The sequence below is a fragment of the Varanus komodoensis genome, unplaced genomic scaffold, assembly GCF_004798865.1.
Source record: "Varanus komodoensis strain SLA01 unplaced genomic scaffold, ASM479886v1 scaffold1, whole genome shotgun sequence".
Classification (NCBI taxonomy): domain Eukaryota; kingdom Metazoa; phylum Chordata; class Lepidosauria; order Squamata; family Varanidae; genus Varanus; species Varanus komodoensis.
This window is the reverse complement of record NW_025335268.1, coordinates 6,070,158-6,085,881: the sequence shown is the minus strand read 5'-3', so window position 1 is coordinate 6,085,881 and position 15,724 is coordinate 6,070,158. Positions and strand designations below refer to the sequence as shown.

The 15,724-nt window shown below is 46.2% G+C and overlaps 1 protein-coding gene across 1 annotated transcript; it reads right to left on the bottom strand.

The window, feature by feature from the left end:
* Positions 1–1,676: 1,676 nt before the first annotated feature.
* Positions 1,677–12,250, bottom strand: FAM177B (family with sequence similarity 177 member B). The gene is made up of 5 exons (XM_044448177.1): positions 11,982–12,250; positions 9,370–9,528; positions 9,010–9,076; positions 8,048–8,145; positions 1,677–3,144 (listed from the first exon to the last, which is right to left on the bottom strand). Exons 1-5 carry the CDS (start codon positions 12,006–12,008, stop codon positions 2,974–2,976), a joined length of 522 nt encoding a protein of 173 aa, XP_044304112.1. The 5' UTR covers positions 12,009–12,250; the 3' UTR covers positions 1,677–2,973.
* Between the last annotated feature and the right edge of the window lie 3,474 nt (positions 12,251–15,724).

The following is a 15,724-nucleotide window of genomic DNA, read 5'->3' as shown; positions in this document are numbered from 1 at the left end:
ACCCTTTTCTTTCAGGACCATCCATCACGTCTCATGAGGCTTGCAGTCACAGACTTTACCATTTTGTACAAAGCATAGACTGATCGGATTATTACAACTGCTGCGGTCATTATCCAGTTGCACTGTTTTACAGTCTTCTTGTTTATTTAAAATGAGTATTTATGAATTGTATATATGACTTTTAAATTTGTCAAGCACCCAGGGAGCCTGCAGGTATAGTGGTATAGATATGTGAATAACAATAATGTACTGCAATAGCCAACATATATTTGCAATATGATCTTGCCTGCCTCTTCTCTTCCTTTCATACTTTAGCAGAACATCAGGCATTCCTTGCTCCATATGGGGTAAAACTCACATTCTGACCCCCAGGTAACTGTGTACAAGACTGCAGCATAACTCTTTCAATCCTCTATAGTTTACATTTAATCCTGTTCCTGTAGCTAAATCCCCCCTAACCTGCTGTCCTCCAGACATGTTAATGTTAGGGCTACTCCCATCATCCCCAGCCAATGGCTATGCTAGCTGGAAGATAAGAGTTTTCCTCTAACATAACTGGAGGGCAGCAGGTCAGGCAATACTGATAAAGATGGAGGAATTCCTGTTTGAATTTTGTTGAGTTTTTTCCTTTAATGGCTCCATTTCTAGGTGTGGCTTCAAGGAAGGTTTATTTATTAGATTTATATGCCACTTTTCCCCAAGGAACTCAAAGAGGCTTACATCATTCTCCTGCTCCTGTTCTCAATCCTTCCCCCACAACAACAACCCTGTGAGACAGGTTGGGATGAGAGCCTGTGATTGGCCCTAAGTCACCCAATTGGCTCCATGGCCAATGAGGGCTAGAAGCCAGAGCACCTGAGTCCCCACCCCACACTCTTAACCCGCACACCCATTCCTCCATTCCACCTTGACATCCAAAGAACAATTGTATAAATAATAGCTTTGCACTGAAAAGAAATCAGCCCTGAGAGGCTCTCGCCAAGTCACCCTCAGACACTCCAGGAGATGGTGCAGCCCAGAGGGCACTCACTGCGTCACAGAAGCAGAGAGCTCATTTCCTCTCCGTGAGGCTTTGATCGACTACCAAAGTCCACCTGGCTTCTTTCACAGGGTTCCATCTTTGGTTGAAGACAGAGGAAGGCACCGATGGGCCTAAACCTAACCCAGCAACCAATAGCAAGCCTCCCCATCTCTCTCTGTCCCTTCCTCACCCTTTCTCCACTCTAGGATTATTTGGCCAGGTGCATAAACTCCACACGTCTGTTCTAGTAACCAGACCAATCTGGGCCTTAGGTCCACCCTCATGGCCACTGACAGCCATCCGGCTCCAAGGCAGCTGGAACAAACCACAGCACATTCCAGGGGTGGCCAGACTTGCTCAATGGCAGAGGCACATATGGTAAATGTCAGGTTTTTGAGAGTGGCAAGCGGGAGCCCGTGGGCACCTATGCAAGGTGAGTGGTGAGCCACAAAAGAAACTCAAAGTGCCACATGCAACTCGTGAGCCTTGGCTTGTCCACCCCAGGACAGGGCACATATGCAAATTACATGCAATGAATCCGTTAAGGGTGCAGCCTGGACCTTCAACTTCCTGGCATTTAGGAGCTGGTGGAAATGTGGAAATGCAACACATACATTAGCCATTTAATTGGATTCAACCTTGGTTTTGCAGCATCTCCAGGCAGAGCACAAAGGAATCACATGGGCACTGATAATTCACACAGGCCAGAGAGAACAAGAGAGCCATTTTCATATTGAATTATCATGGCATCATACTCAGTTACAGATCTACTAAACAGGGGGCACCATTAAGCAGCATTTATGTAGACACAACCAGCTATTCTCTCTCTCACTCACAGTTCTTAGCAGAGGAACATGACAATCCCCATCACCTCTTGGGCAATTTTTAACGGCTGGCAAAACTGGAGCTTGTCACACAGCGCCATCTTGTGGTGAAAGGTAAAGAGACAAGCCCTGGTTAAAATGCATCCCTCTATACTCCTCATATGAATAGGCTCACTTCAGCAAACAGTTTGAGGGAGAGAAGGTGGACACACGTGTTTCTTATTTTATACATTTCATGCATTTTATACATTTCTGAATCACCTAAAGACAGCAAAATTTAAGGATACTTCAGTGGTGGAGGAGGTAATCGTATTGCTTCCCATGTTCCTAATCTATTTTAGCAAGAATTAGAGCAGAACTAGGGGTGGCGGTTATTCTTCTGCTCCAGTGTTACCATTGGTAAAACTCTGCTACTCAGTTAGAAGCATCACCAGCTCTAAGATTCACCTTGATGCTGAACAAGTTAACAATCTCCCAATATTCTGGCCACTTCCAGAACAACCTCATTGCTAGATTCAGGCTTACAGACATCAGATTGTAGGTGTTCCATTTACCAGCCTTAATCCATGCCAGAAGAAATTACCAACAGCTAAAAAGAATTAAATCGTGATACATTTCAAGGAAGCTTTAAAAAAACACCACAAAAAGTTAGTGTATTTCCTTGTCTGTTGGAGATTTGCCTTCTCCATGGCTTATCGTGGGTAAAAGAACCTATCACACCGACTGCATTCAGACAGCACAGGGAACCACAGTCAAAGGCTGACTGGTGTTGTCACTGGGTTGCCATTAGAGCATGCATTATCTTGCTTGAAACCAGCCAAGATAACAACACATGGTAACTAATCCACAGTTTACAACTGAACAACAAACCATTGGTTTTCTTCATGGGTTGTTCATGATTAACAAGGGGTTAGATCCATATCAATGAGTACAGGTTACAATGGCTAAATGTCATCTCTAGTATCAAGGTCAGTAGGCCTCTGAGTATCAGTTGCTGGTGAGCACAAACAGGAGGGTGCATTCCTCTTCTGCTTCCAAAAGTGGCCACTTGTTGGATTGGACTGTCCAGTGGGCTGATCCAGTGGGGCTGGTCTTATTTTCTAATGGACCCATCAGTGGCCCTCTCCATTAATTAACACCTGCAACCTTGCTTGGCTGAGAAAGGACTGAGGCGTGGCCACAGTTAATGGAACCATATCTTGGGCTCTGTATCTCCAGGCTCTGCTTTTCATTGGATGCAGCAACCCTCTCCATCTCCTGCATTTCTTCGCCATCTTCATCACTGTCGCTTTCATTTTCCTGAAACAGATCCCAGACCATGAAAGATACATGGTACAAAACCAAGCCAGCGCTGGTCATCTCTCAATAAAGGAACAGGATGAAAGAGTGGGAAAACGTTTCTCCTTACCTTTTGAAAGCTTTTCTTTGCAAACACCATTACTGGTCAGCCTTGCTGGTGCCGTAAATGGCCACTGTCAACTGTTGCATGTGGGGGTTCATGGGGGTTGCCTGGAGAACCGTGTGCGGAGCCAGGGCCTGACAGCGGAGTTCAGCGCAGGGCCTGGGTGCTCATACACACGTTGTCTCCGCACAGGCACTACGCAGCCGGCTGACTGGCCGGTGGACAACATTGCTCAGCCTAACACATACTCTGTAGTTGTCGATGTTTACTCACAATCTCCACTCGGGTCACATTAGCAGACATGCTAGTACAGCAGGACCCATCCCCACTGGCTCAGCTTCTGCATTTTGGCTTAACTGTGGTTGACCTCGACCCGAAGGAGAAGTTGTAGAGTGCTATAAAGCGCCCAAGAGAAGTCAAAAAGTGCTTCCTTTAAGTAGAAATTCTCAATTTAATAGGGAAAGAAAAAATGGTATGCTGCGCTTACTAGGATGCATGATAAGACCTAATCTTCTATCCATGTAATTGCGATAAAAGATATGTCCATGTACCATGTACCATGTACAGTACCTACGTGTCTGCTATTAGCCACAGTTTCAGATATCCGCTGGGGGCTTGGAACCCAACCCCGTGGATATGGGGATACTAGTAAGCAGCTGTATCCTGTTGGATGCATAAAATCCTCTTGGAGATGCTGTATGTAATGCTGCTGCTGTTAGAACCCTTTTAGTGCACTTCTATGGCCACTAGACTACGGCCACCCCCAGGCCCACACCGGGCTTTGAACTTGGCACGCTGCTCCTCCTCCATCCCTGATGGCTCGGAAAGAACAGCACTGACTGTGGCTCCGAGGGCACAAGGCTGGCTTTCGGTGGCATCCTGCAGGTGCGGTGGGGAGAAGACCGTCAGTGCCCTCACACGCAGTATCCTAGTGCTACTTCAGCCTCCTCTCTGGGGCAAACCATGGATTTGTTTTCAAATCTGATTTGATTTTAACTGTCTAAGGCTTTTGCAGGATAGGAGAAGCACAGAAGTGGCCTCGGCCCCTGGAATCCTTCTGCCCTCTGCACGATGTTTGGAATCCTCTGAGTTTGGATAGTTCTGGGTAGAATTCAAATTGTGCTTCCCAACTATAATTTCCCCTAACTTACAGTGCATGCTGCACAGGTTTAGAGAAGACTCACAGAATACAGGGATATTTGCTCCCACGTAACTGTTCCTAGGATTATTTATTTATTTTCTAAATTTATACCACTCCTTATGGCCAATGTGAATTTAGAACAAAAATGCCAAGCACTCTAAACTCCTCCAAAAATAGCAGATAAAAGGAGAAAAGGAACCAATAAGAATTTGGTTTCAGGGGGAAAGATAAACCATATAAGCAATTAAATGCCATTAAAGGCTTGTGTGAGTCACATAAAGCTAATATATATTGACTTCATGTGCATCCAGTTCATCCCCCAAATGCTGTCTACAAGGTTTTCGATTTATTTATTTTTAATAGCAGGGGTTGGTTTCATAAATTAGAAGGCCAGAAAATCGAAAGTCATTTTGCAGATTAACATTCATGCACTTTTTTTTGGCATCTGTGTGCACACACAGAGAAAACCTGAAGTCCGGTAATAAATAAATAAATCAGTTAAGAACTTGCGTTTTTGTGACTATTTGCTGACCAATTATAAGTGTGCCATCTTTTCTTTTTTTAGCATGAGCAAAAGATTCAAAGGTATGAACCAAAGGTATGAATTGACCTTCTCACCTTCTCTCTATTGTCCACCCAAGCCCCCACCTACCCAGAGCCGGAGAAGAGGGGGAGGGCGGACCACCATAAATCAGCCATAGTGGGTTGGCTATGAGAGGTCATGGAATCCCATTGTTGGTGATGGGGAGCCCCATAACCCATGCACCAGGGTCTCCAGCCCCCAGGCATGACTCTACTGAAGAGGGGGAGTGCTAGAAAGAGGAAGGGACCATGAAAGTCACTTTCTGGATTTCCCCAAATCCAGCTTGGCTAGAATGAAGGGACATCCTCACCTGAGTAAGACCCCAGCACTTTATGCCTGAGAAACAACAGCAACAAGGAGTTGGCAGTACTGTTAGAAGGATGGCTGCCTCAAGGGGGAGCTTGCTCTTTTCATTTAGACATGAAAACACAGAAACAGAGCGAGTCGGAAGGGGTCTCCGGGGACATCTAGTCTGACCCCTGGCTCCAGCCGGCTCTATTCACGACATGCCTACCATGTGCAGCTTCAATACCTGTAAACATTGGGAAGATTATGAGGAGAGCCTAGAGGAGCAGAACAGGCTCCCCACGGATGCTGCCTTTCGCCCTCCAAGGGACAGAGATGGAGGCCTGCATGGACAACCTCAAGGATGCAACAGACGTGGCAGAGCCAAGAGGCTCGCTTTGACTTTGCTCTCATCCTCGTGCAATGCGCTGCAAGGGGGGTGCCAGCAGGGCTGGTCCACGTGGATGCAAACAGTGGTTTCCATTGCATGCAGAGAGTCCTTGCATCAGGATCAAGTCTCGCTTTCTAACAAGTGGTCAGCTTCTGAACAGGGGCAGCAGGAAGGTGAGGACTCCCAGGTCGAGTTTTCTAACTGCACATTCAGTCTTGCCTGTTTGCATCTGGTACAGATAGTTCTCCTTTACTGATCTACTATGTACAAGAAATGGGCTGTGGGTACAGCCCAATTGTGGGAACTTCTCAAATGACTAATACCAATTTGAGGTGGGCTTGGGGAAGGGGGGGGGCAATGCTAACATCTCAAAATGCTTCTAAGTAACCAGATTTCAAAGGATCTGGTTCACTCAATCTCCACAGAATTTCACAACTGGAAAGGTTTCTCTTACCCTGCACACTTCCCAAGCTGTTTGCATTTCATGCACAGATGCGGTGTTGCTGCCCATCTTCTAGGACAACACCAGAACCTGTCTTTGAACAGCTTCCTCTTGAACAGGTACTTATTTTACATGGCAATCAGTAAGAGGTTTCTCAACATCTTGAGAAGTTGGAATTATTTTGCTCTGAATTCTCTGAAAAGTTGCCAGAGCAAGAAATGCATAACTTGTTCCACGGAGGTAATTTAACAAGATCTTTGTTCTGGGCCATGAACCAAAATTATGCAATAGTTTGGTGGTATGACTGGTCTGTAACCATTTCCTGGTCAGTTTGACAAAAGCAGTAAAAAAATGTCTTCTCTCTCACAGGTTGGCTATTACACAATATAAGAATTGCATGACGGTGGCTTATAAAATCTGGAGTAGATAGACAGAGCTGTTCTCCATTTCTCACACTGTCAGAATGTGGGATTATCCCACAGTTAAACTGATGGGGAATTAAGGAGAGGCAGAAGGAAGCATTTCTTCACACACAGCATAGCTACCTTCTGGCGTTCATTGCTGTGGACGCCCCCCTCCCTCCCCAGCCACAGATTATGCCAGTGCCAAATAAATATTGAACGAGGACTCTCATCAGCAGTGGCATTTGAGAACCTGGTCCAGTGGTGAACCTGCACTAGCAGCTGCCACTTCGGACACAATCCGGTGAACCCTCCAAACTCGGAGAATGAGGAGCATTCTGTATCCTGTACAGAACAAGAGAAGAGCCTGCAGCTCCACAAGGTGGTCGGATGACTGACTGCCTTTGGCCATCTCTCTGTGGGCCTTTGGAAGAACAGGAAAGGAGGCTGAAGCACCACCAGAAGATGTGATATGTGGAGGGCTCCCCTTGCCCCTGGAGTGGCCCTGAAACTGCTTCCTTGCGCTCACTTGAATGCCCCTGGAGAAGCAACCAGGCCAGCGCGTTCCATGCCAGTGTAGAGTGAGGGCACAGCTCCCAGCTCTGAGGTGGGGGCTCTTTTCTGACGCCAGGGTGGGGATCCAAACAAGAGAGTGTTGGTTATTAGATGGCACAGAAAATAACTAACTAATAACTTACTTTCAGCCAGTCACTTACTCTCATGTTAATCTACCTCACAGGGTGGTTATCGTGAGGATAAAACAGAACATTTAAGTCACCTTGGCTTCCTCACAAGAGGAAGAATGGAGGGACATAAATGTAGAAAATAATAATAATAGCAGCTTACATTTTCATTCATTGTAATGTGAATTTCAGCAAAACGAACAAAATCATTGAAAAGAAAATATGCAAGTGAGCCTAATGGAATCTGAGGGCTTGGTATTCTGCATGGAAAAGCAGCCTTGTGAAGCTACAGTTCCAATGCAGCAAGCAGTGGGGAGCGCTTAATCCCTTTCTCTCCTATCATCTCAGGGCGTATTTGGCATCTTCTAATGGGATAGGAGAGTGTAATATGGGTGTGTTTGGGGCAAAACACATCTAGAAATAAGAACCCAGGGCCATCTGGCCCATCCCTGTACTCGGCTGCTCAAACGATCACCATGTCCGGAGCAGCCGTCAGGCACTCTCTGGACATTTGGCCACAGCTTCCCGCATCCCCCGGCCCCTGCTAGGTGGGGCTGATGGGAGTTGGCTGCTGAACAGCGTCTGGAGAGCCACAAGCTCACCAGCCCGTTCTTAAGTCGCTTTTCGGGTAAGGGAAGAAGAGCCCCTGTGGCCCTGCAGCAGGCCAATAGGCAATAGGCCATGAAGCCCCCTGATGGTTTTCCAAGGGAGCTTGGAAACATACTGTGAGAAACTCCGAAGACAAAAAGATGAAAGTGGTACCCATGACGTCAGTGCCGTGCAACACAAGAACATTTCCATCCAGGTCTTAAAAGCAACACGAAGAAACACACTCACCCTGACAGTGAATACAAGGTTTCTATGCTGTGTTTACCTTTTTCTGCATCCTGTAGTATTCATTGATTGCATACTGATATTTAGGTTCATTGAGTCCAAAGAATGTGGCCAGTTTCCCTCCCAGGAAGTCACAAGCTGTAACAATAGGGAAGAAAAACAACAATGTTAAGCTCAGAGGACATGTAAATTACTGGAGATGTGGGGAAGGGGAATGATCAGTGCCTCCAATACTCCTAAATCGGGGTGCCAAACCTTAGGCTTGGGAACCAAATCCAGAGCACCCAGGTTCCTGATTCCCCAAATAGCTGTGCCCCCTTCTCCTTTCCCCAAGTCACCAACCATTTCCCCAAGCCAGCGTGTTTTCCAGGCATTCCTGCCAGTGGGACATGGTGGTTAGGGTGCTGGACTGGGGACCCAGGAGATCCAGATTCTAGTCCCGCTCAGCCATGAAGCTCGCTGGGTGACTTTGGGCCAGTCAATGCTCGCAATCTGACTATTTCACAGGGTTGTTGTGAGGATAAAATGGAGTGGAGGAAGACTATGCAGGTCATGTTGGGTTCCTCACCAGACAAAAAAGACACAATATAAAGAGAATGTTATAATAATAATTTTTCCCATCCTGAGCCTTTCTTATTGGGAGCAAGAGGCTAAAATATGCAATTAGTTTTGGTACTTCTGCCCCACCCCTTTTGCCTCTGCTCCGTCCAGCACTGGGACACAGGCTCCAGGAGCATCTCTAAAGTGCAATTTGGCATGTTAGCTTGTGAATCTTTCCATGCCTCTTGTGCCTTGTTTTCTGATGACCTACAGACTTCCTTCCCCAGTGCTGAGAGAAGACAAAAAGAGCTTCTTACCCAAGAGGAAGAGCCTTAACCAATTTCTTTCCCAACAGAGTAACAGCCTGTGTGTTTTTCCAGAATCACAAATGATGCAGTAATAGTTCTAATCATACCAAACCAACTACCAGCCATGACAAAACGATAAAAAATATAAGCTCACTAAAAAAAGTTGTCATTGCAATTCGAACTACCCAGAATCGCAGGTAACTCCCCCAGGAGAGGTTAGCCTGTGGAACAAAGACAAAAGGCTTCAGCATTGAAAAGACAGAAACTCTTCTATGGACATCACTATACCATTCACAGTGTGACAGTAAATGTTCATCCCTCCAAGGAATGGGACAGTTCACCACTGTACCAAAACTAGTATTTTCTATTGAAATCATTTTCCCCCCGGATTTTCCAACAAATGTACCAGCATGCATCATTTTCTGCTGTGGAAAGAGCAGACCTGAGATGGTGCAAAGTTCTGCCTGGGATAATGTCTACCCCCCCCGCCCCCCCAAAAAAGTAATAATCTCACCATGTCACAAAGTGGCTTATGGTTATTCTCCTCTGCATCTTCTTCCTCTGTACTGTATTCTTCCATAGATTCGCCATTTGCAAAATAAATAATCCTTCTTGGAATCTTATTCTCCTTCCCCCTTTGAGCCCTCAGCTGTTTGCTGTGGTCTTCTACATCCTGTGCATCAGAAAGAATAAAAAGATTATTATGGGACTGGGTTGCTTGCAGCTGCAGTGCTCTGCTGCAAGTTTTATTATATCCTGGTGTTTGGTAGTTTTTTAGAATGTTGCCTGCTATGGTTGTTTTTACCCCTTTTTATTACCACATTGGTTTTGTTTATCTGCATTGGGTCATTGCGTGCTGCCTTGAGCAGGTGAAGCAGATGCCTTGAAAGGTAGTCAAAAAATACTCAACTGAAACACTTTAGGGAGAATGAGAGATGCAAAGCTTCATCTAACTCATTTCTTCAATCATTGGAGTTTTGAAGATTTTATTCAAAGTTTCTTAAGTTAGAAGCACTACCTCTGGGTCAGCTGGGGTCAGGCCTAAGTTTTAAACATGTTGTTGCTACGTGCTATCAAATCGTCTCCGACTAGGGCGGCCCTATGAATGGAAGCCCTCCAAAATGCCCTGTCCATGACAGCTCCATCGAGCAGTTCCAAGCTCAAGGCTATAGCTCCCTTTATGGATTCAGCCCATCTCATAGTTGGCCGTCCCTTTCATCTTCTGCCCTTGACTTTCCCCTACATGATTGTCTTCTGCAGGGAGTCTTGCCTTCTCGTGATGTGTCAAAAGTACGTCCGCCTCAGTTTTGCTTTTAGGGAAAGCTCTGTCTTGATGTGCTCTGGGAGTTGTTTGTCTTTCAGTCAGTCCAGCATATTCATAAAGCTCTCCTCCTGTACCATGTTTTGAATAAGATGAAAACCAGTGAGGTCCCTCTGATGCAGGGGTGGGCTACTCACAGGCCACCCATGGCTCTCGGGGGCTACCTGTGAGGCGCACCCATGGGTGATCTCTGCCTACATTCCCCATCTGCCGCTGCCACAAAGCGTGCTTGACAAGGGTCTTTGCACCCTGTTTGCAAGCAGAATTGGCGTTCCTTCATCTCATGTCACAATCTCCCAATAAATAAATGCAACCTCTCCTGAACCTCCACTAGCTTATTTGGGACAACTAAAGGAGATCAGGGTTTCTTTGCTGGGGATGCGGGGAATTGCATTCCAACATATCTGGAGGGCACCGGGTTGGGGAAGGTTGTTTGAGGGTGCAACCCCCCCCCCCCCATTGAGATGAGCAGGAGCCCTGAAACCCGAAGGCCGCTTCTCATCCACTGCCAAACAGGAGCTGCAAAGACAACCATTCCCTCCCTATTCCTCCCACTCTGCGTTTTTGCTAGTTGGCAGATTTGGCCACCTAGACAGGGTGTCTTCAGTGGTGAAGGGAAGGAGGCTGAATTTGACTGACTCTCTGTCCCGGCCGCCACAGTCTCTTCCGCTCCTGCGCATCACCCCCTTTAGCCCTTTTTCGAAGTGGCTTTCCTACCTTGGCGGGCAAGCAGCATGGCTTTTTCCACACCGGCTGCAAAGGGGCAGGGAAGGGGAGCAGAGCTCCCGTTTCCAGCTCTGAGGCCACAGCACTGTCTCGGACCTCAGATGTGGAATCTGAGCCATCCCATGGCTCCCTTGATGCTGCCCGGGGACCACAGGAGCATCCCCTTAAATAACAACTTCATTGTGTAATGATGGACCTCTCAAAACACTTCTCACTTGGTTTAAACTGAAGCAGGAATGATGCCAGGTACTGAAGATCTGGAGGCCATGGGCAGGGGAGCAAGCATAAATTTGTAAATGCTAATGTGTGTTAATTTCCACTAAAGCAGAATTCTCAGCTAGGGTTTCTGGGAGGCCTAGGGTTCCACAAGAGTGTGTGGGTGTGTGTCCATATGTAAATAATGTGTTTACATACATATCTCTCTCTCTCACACACACAGAGTGTTTATAAGGGCCTACCCATACAATAATTTTTATGAAGGTGTTCCATGAGATTAAAAAAAAGATTGAGAAGGCTTGTTCTAAAGTCTGTGTGTGTGTTCGGAAAGCCCTCTTTCCTAAGGATACCCCCTATTTGTAAATAGGGATGTGTGGTCAGAGGAGAGGGGAGGAGAGGAGAGGGGAGCATTTGATTGTGGGGGGGGGCTCAGGCAGAAAGATGCGGGGTTGAGGATGGTAGAGTGAATCACATGTGGGCCAAAAGCCAGCTAATCCAGGGAGATCCGATGCAACAGGGATCCTAAGGGTCCTTCCTGTGTCTTTATTTTCACAAGTGCCCCCAGACAGGTAGTGGGGCAGGCAGCCTCCGGGGTTTTGAGGTTCCAGCACAAGTGGGCCATGCCCTAATGCCACCCGAGGAACAGAAGACATTGAATTTTTATATTTAAATCGGGGTTTGCAGCCCCCAGCCATAGTTCTGAACAGCATTCCAAAGTTTCAAAAGTCAGCAGCAGATTTACTCCACTGCCTCCACCGTGTGTGTGTGTGTGTGTGTGTGTGTGTGTGTGTGTGTAAATAAAATCAGGATACACATCTATTGTCAGAATAAGAAAGATCTATAAAAACACAACAGTAACTCACCTTCAGAATCTCTCTGCTATCTTCCATCACAGAAATAGGACCTACTTAATATGCTGCCCGGGAAGGAGGAAACGAAGAAAACATAACAGAGGACCTATGCAGAAATCTCTTAAAATGTTAGCTGTGCAAAACGGAGAGGCCAGTCAGGAAAAGCAGAACTAAGACGCTACCTGAAAAGGGCTGAGTGTATTTGAATTGTGGGCTGGGCTTTGTTTCCTTTTGCTATGCACCAGATCTAAAGGCAGCTAAAGGGCAGAGGAAAATACAGGTCCCTGATAGTGAGGAACGCCGGCTGGGGTGTGGACAAACCTGTAAATTCTTTGTTATAAAATCGAGATGTTCTACTTTTGGAGAGCCATTTGCAGTTCCCCCTTCTGAGGCACCTCCAGACATTTCAAAATGTTGTATTGGGCAATGTTCAGCCCCCAAACGTCATACTCACTCTTTCCCCACATTGCTAAACCAGGCAGAAAACAATTCACCCCACCTTGGTAGAAAAGAGACTGTCTGCAGCCGGGCTGCCACGCCACCTGCTGGTTGCGTTGTGAAACTGCCACGTGTTAGGAACGCCCACGTTTGAAAGAGGAGGCAGCAAAGGAGTGTAACTTCCCAGCCGACTCGAAGTTTCAAAAGAAGATAATGGCTTGTTATCAGAAGTGTTTGTTGTGTGCATAATAGAGAATAAGCCATAAGCAAACTAGGAAAGATGGTGTTTGTGTTTCGAAATGAGCAGAAAAGCTCCATGGGCATTGCTACGTGTCTTGTGTTGTGGCTTCTGGAATGTTATTTTCCATCCGCAGAACGCATTGACTTTCCAAGGTGCTTTATGCTTTGCCCCCATAATGTTAACTCACAAAAGTGGGCTACAAGTATGCCAGTTTTTCTGACTGCGTAGCAGTGCCATGGCAAAAAGAGGGATGTGATTCCCAATCCCAGGCTGACTTGCACCAGAATGTGGCAACTGTTTCATGGGTCCCATTCATTTGGCATCCAGCAAATGAAATAAAGTGGAAATGATTCTGCACTCTTGCCCCTCAAATTAGATAACACTTTGGACTGTGGAACAAACTCTCAAGTACAAACTGCATCAGCATAGCATCAGTTTTGAATGGCACGAATTGAAGCCATCTGGAAGTGAGTGAAGACCTGGAACATGCCCCCCAACTATTTTGAACGGGGAAGGCACGTGTGCACAGGGGACTTCATTAGCATGGGGCACCCCTGAGGAATAAGCACCCTGACAGTACCACCCTCCGGCTTCACTGAAACTTGTCCTGCTCCCTGCCTGGCTTCCACTGGGACGTGGGAACTTGCTGAACGAGTTCATTTCTCGTGATGTGCCAGACTCGGCCATTGTGAGGGATTAAAATAAGGCCACCCAATTGTCCAGCTCTGTTCTTATCAGTGCTTAAGTCCAGCAACATAGGAAGAGCTCTCCCAGAGGCAGATTTGGTAGGAAAGAAAATTATTTCCACCAGTGATTTCCATTCTACTTGAGGGCAGCTAACCCAACATACTAACTGAAGCAGCCAGAGTGAGTTGCAGTAGGTAGACACTGGGTTTGCATATCAGGGCAACCCCTTGTGGCTAACCAGCCGTGGTGGGTTGTTGTATTCTCCAAACCTAGACCACTTCCGACAAGGTGGCTCGCAAGCTACCATGATAACCCAACTCTGTGGAGTGGTTAACCTACCCACAATGAGTCACTGTATCATCAGAACCCAGGTGATTGGCTGTACCATGAGTTGTTGGAAAGTGCCCCTAAATCTTGGGGCAAGAGCAGACCGAAGTACTGCCACTCCTGCTGAGCCATCTTGGTTCCCTGATGTCCACCTGACAACATTGCTGCCCCTTGTGTCCTCCAGCTTTCCTCAGCAGTCTCTTCTCCCTCTTCCTGTGGATTTTTGCCACTATACCTTATTTGAAAAGTATATTTTCTTGCCCATGGGGACAGTTCTGTGCAATCTGCAGAAAACCTCAAGGAAACTTGTTATCTGAGCAACTTCAGCTGTGTCTTAAAGTCACCCTTTTTCTGCCCCCAGCCCCCGCAACGTTTCCACAAAGAATTATCCAGTGGAGAAATCCAGCACGTTAGAGAGAAAAAGAAAGTTTTGCAGTCATTTGACACGTTGCATGGTCCCTTAGCACAATGAGTGGGTTTGCACATCACAACAGTTTCTATGTTACTGTCGTCTCCATCTTCTCCAAACTTCCCACTGTTGGCATGTCTGTCATTCATTCCCAAGCTGCATCATTCCTTGGCTGACATCAGTTGCCTCTTCCTAATTGGTTTTTGCAGTTCCCTGGGCATGTTCTTCTCCTTTTTTCCTTTTTCCCCTCTGCAGATCCCTCAGCTAAGACTACCTTTTAATGAATAAATCTCCTCATAGAAATCACCCTTTTCCAGTGTGATTCTACTCCACATTGAGGTATATTTACCCACACCCCCTCCTATCATCCCCCAACCTTTGTCTTGCTGAAATCCCTTGCAGCATTTTATTCCCCCCTTTCCCTTCCCCCCTCCCCGTATTATTGCCCCTGCTCCAGGAAGCACCCATTCCCCAATACGGCATCCTCTGGAATCCACCTGTGTGGCTTATATCTAAAACCTAAACCATGGAAACCATGATGCTGGGTTTGGATGTCACAAGAAACCATCATGGTAAGCAGAAACCATAGAACTGATCGTTTTGAACCTAATTTCTAAAGACCAAACATATCATGCTGAAAGACTGCAACTGGGTTCACATATGGTAAACAACAATAAACCCCCCACTGTAGCTTGTTCTATAATGCAAGCCCAGACAATGTCATCTGCCAAACTGCACTGCATTTGTGCAATAGATAGGTGCCCCTATTGAATCCACCCACTTTTGGTGACATGTTCCCTCCGATTCATCCTAGTTACTGGAACCGTAATTTATCTTCACCCATAAAGCCCATTCTGTGCAGTGCTTTAGGTACTCTGGTCCAAAAAAACCATGCTTTGCTAGTTATCTGCCCCATAGTGCATCTCAGACCTTGCAAGCATTGGCACTCAAGGAATGGATTGTGATACTGTGCTCAGTGCTGCTGTGGTGGTGGAACTCACGGCTGTGTCATCTACCAATGAATACTGCCGTCCACCAAAGTCATCAGGGCATCAATTCCTGGATGTGGGTGTTTGGGATGATTCCAGATTCTGGGGGAGTCTCCATATGCCACTTTTGATTTGACAGCTGCAAGAATTAGGTCTTTGATCCATCATTCAGACACCACCATGCAGAAATCAGTAGCAGAAAAAAAGAAAAGTTGGGACTGTCTCTGTATAAACTTCCTCAATGGGTAAGTCTAGTGCATGCGAAAACTTCAGAAATTGTGCTTTTCCCCCCAGTTGATAAATTTAAGCCTACATCCTAGATCTGTTACTAAGACAATTAATATATAAATGAGTATATTTGTAAGCACGGGAAATCACAGTAAAGCCAATTAAAGAATACACCTTTTTGAATTTTAACAATGCATGCTAATATAACCCATGTTTTGCCATTTTTCCCCCAGGAAAAATGGATTTATCAAAGATATCTGGACAAGGAAGCTAAGTGTCTAGAATGGTGTATCTCCAGCAAAACTGTTTCACGTGAACTCATTCAAAAGGACATACCGTGTTTATTACAAGTGTATCACGAGTAGGACTAACCAGTGGGTTTTCAAGCCATTTAAATGAACTGGCAAACTCATTTAAACTGCCTTGGCAAACGGGC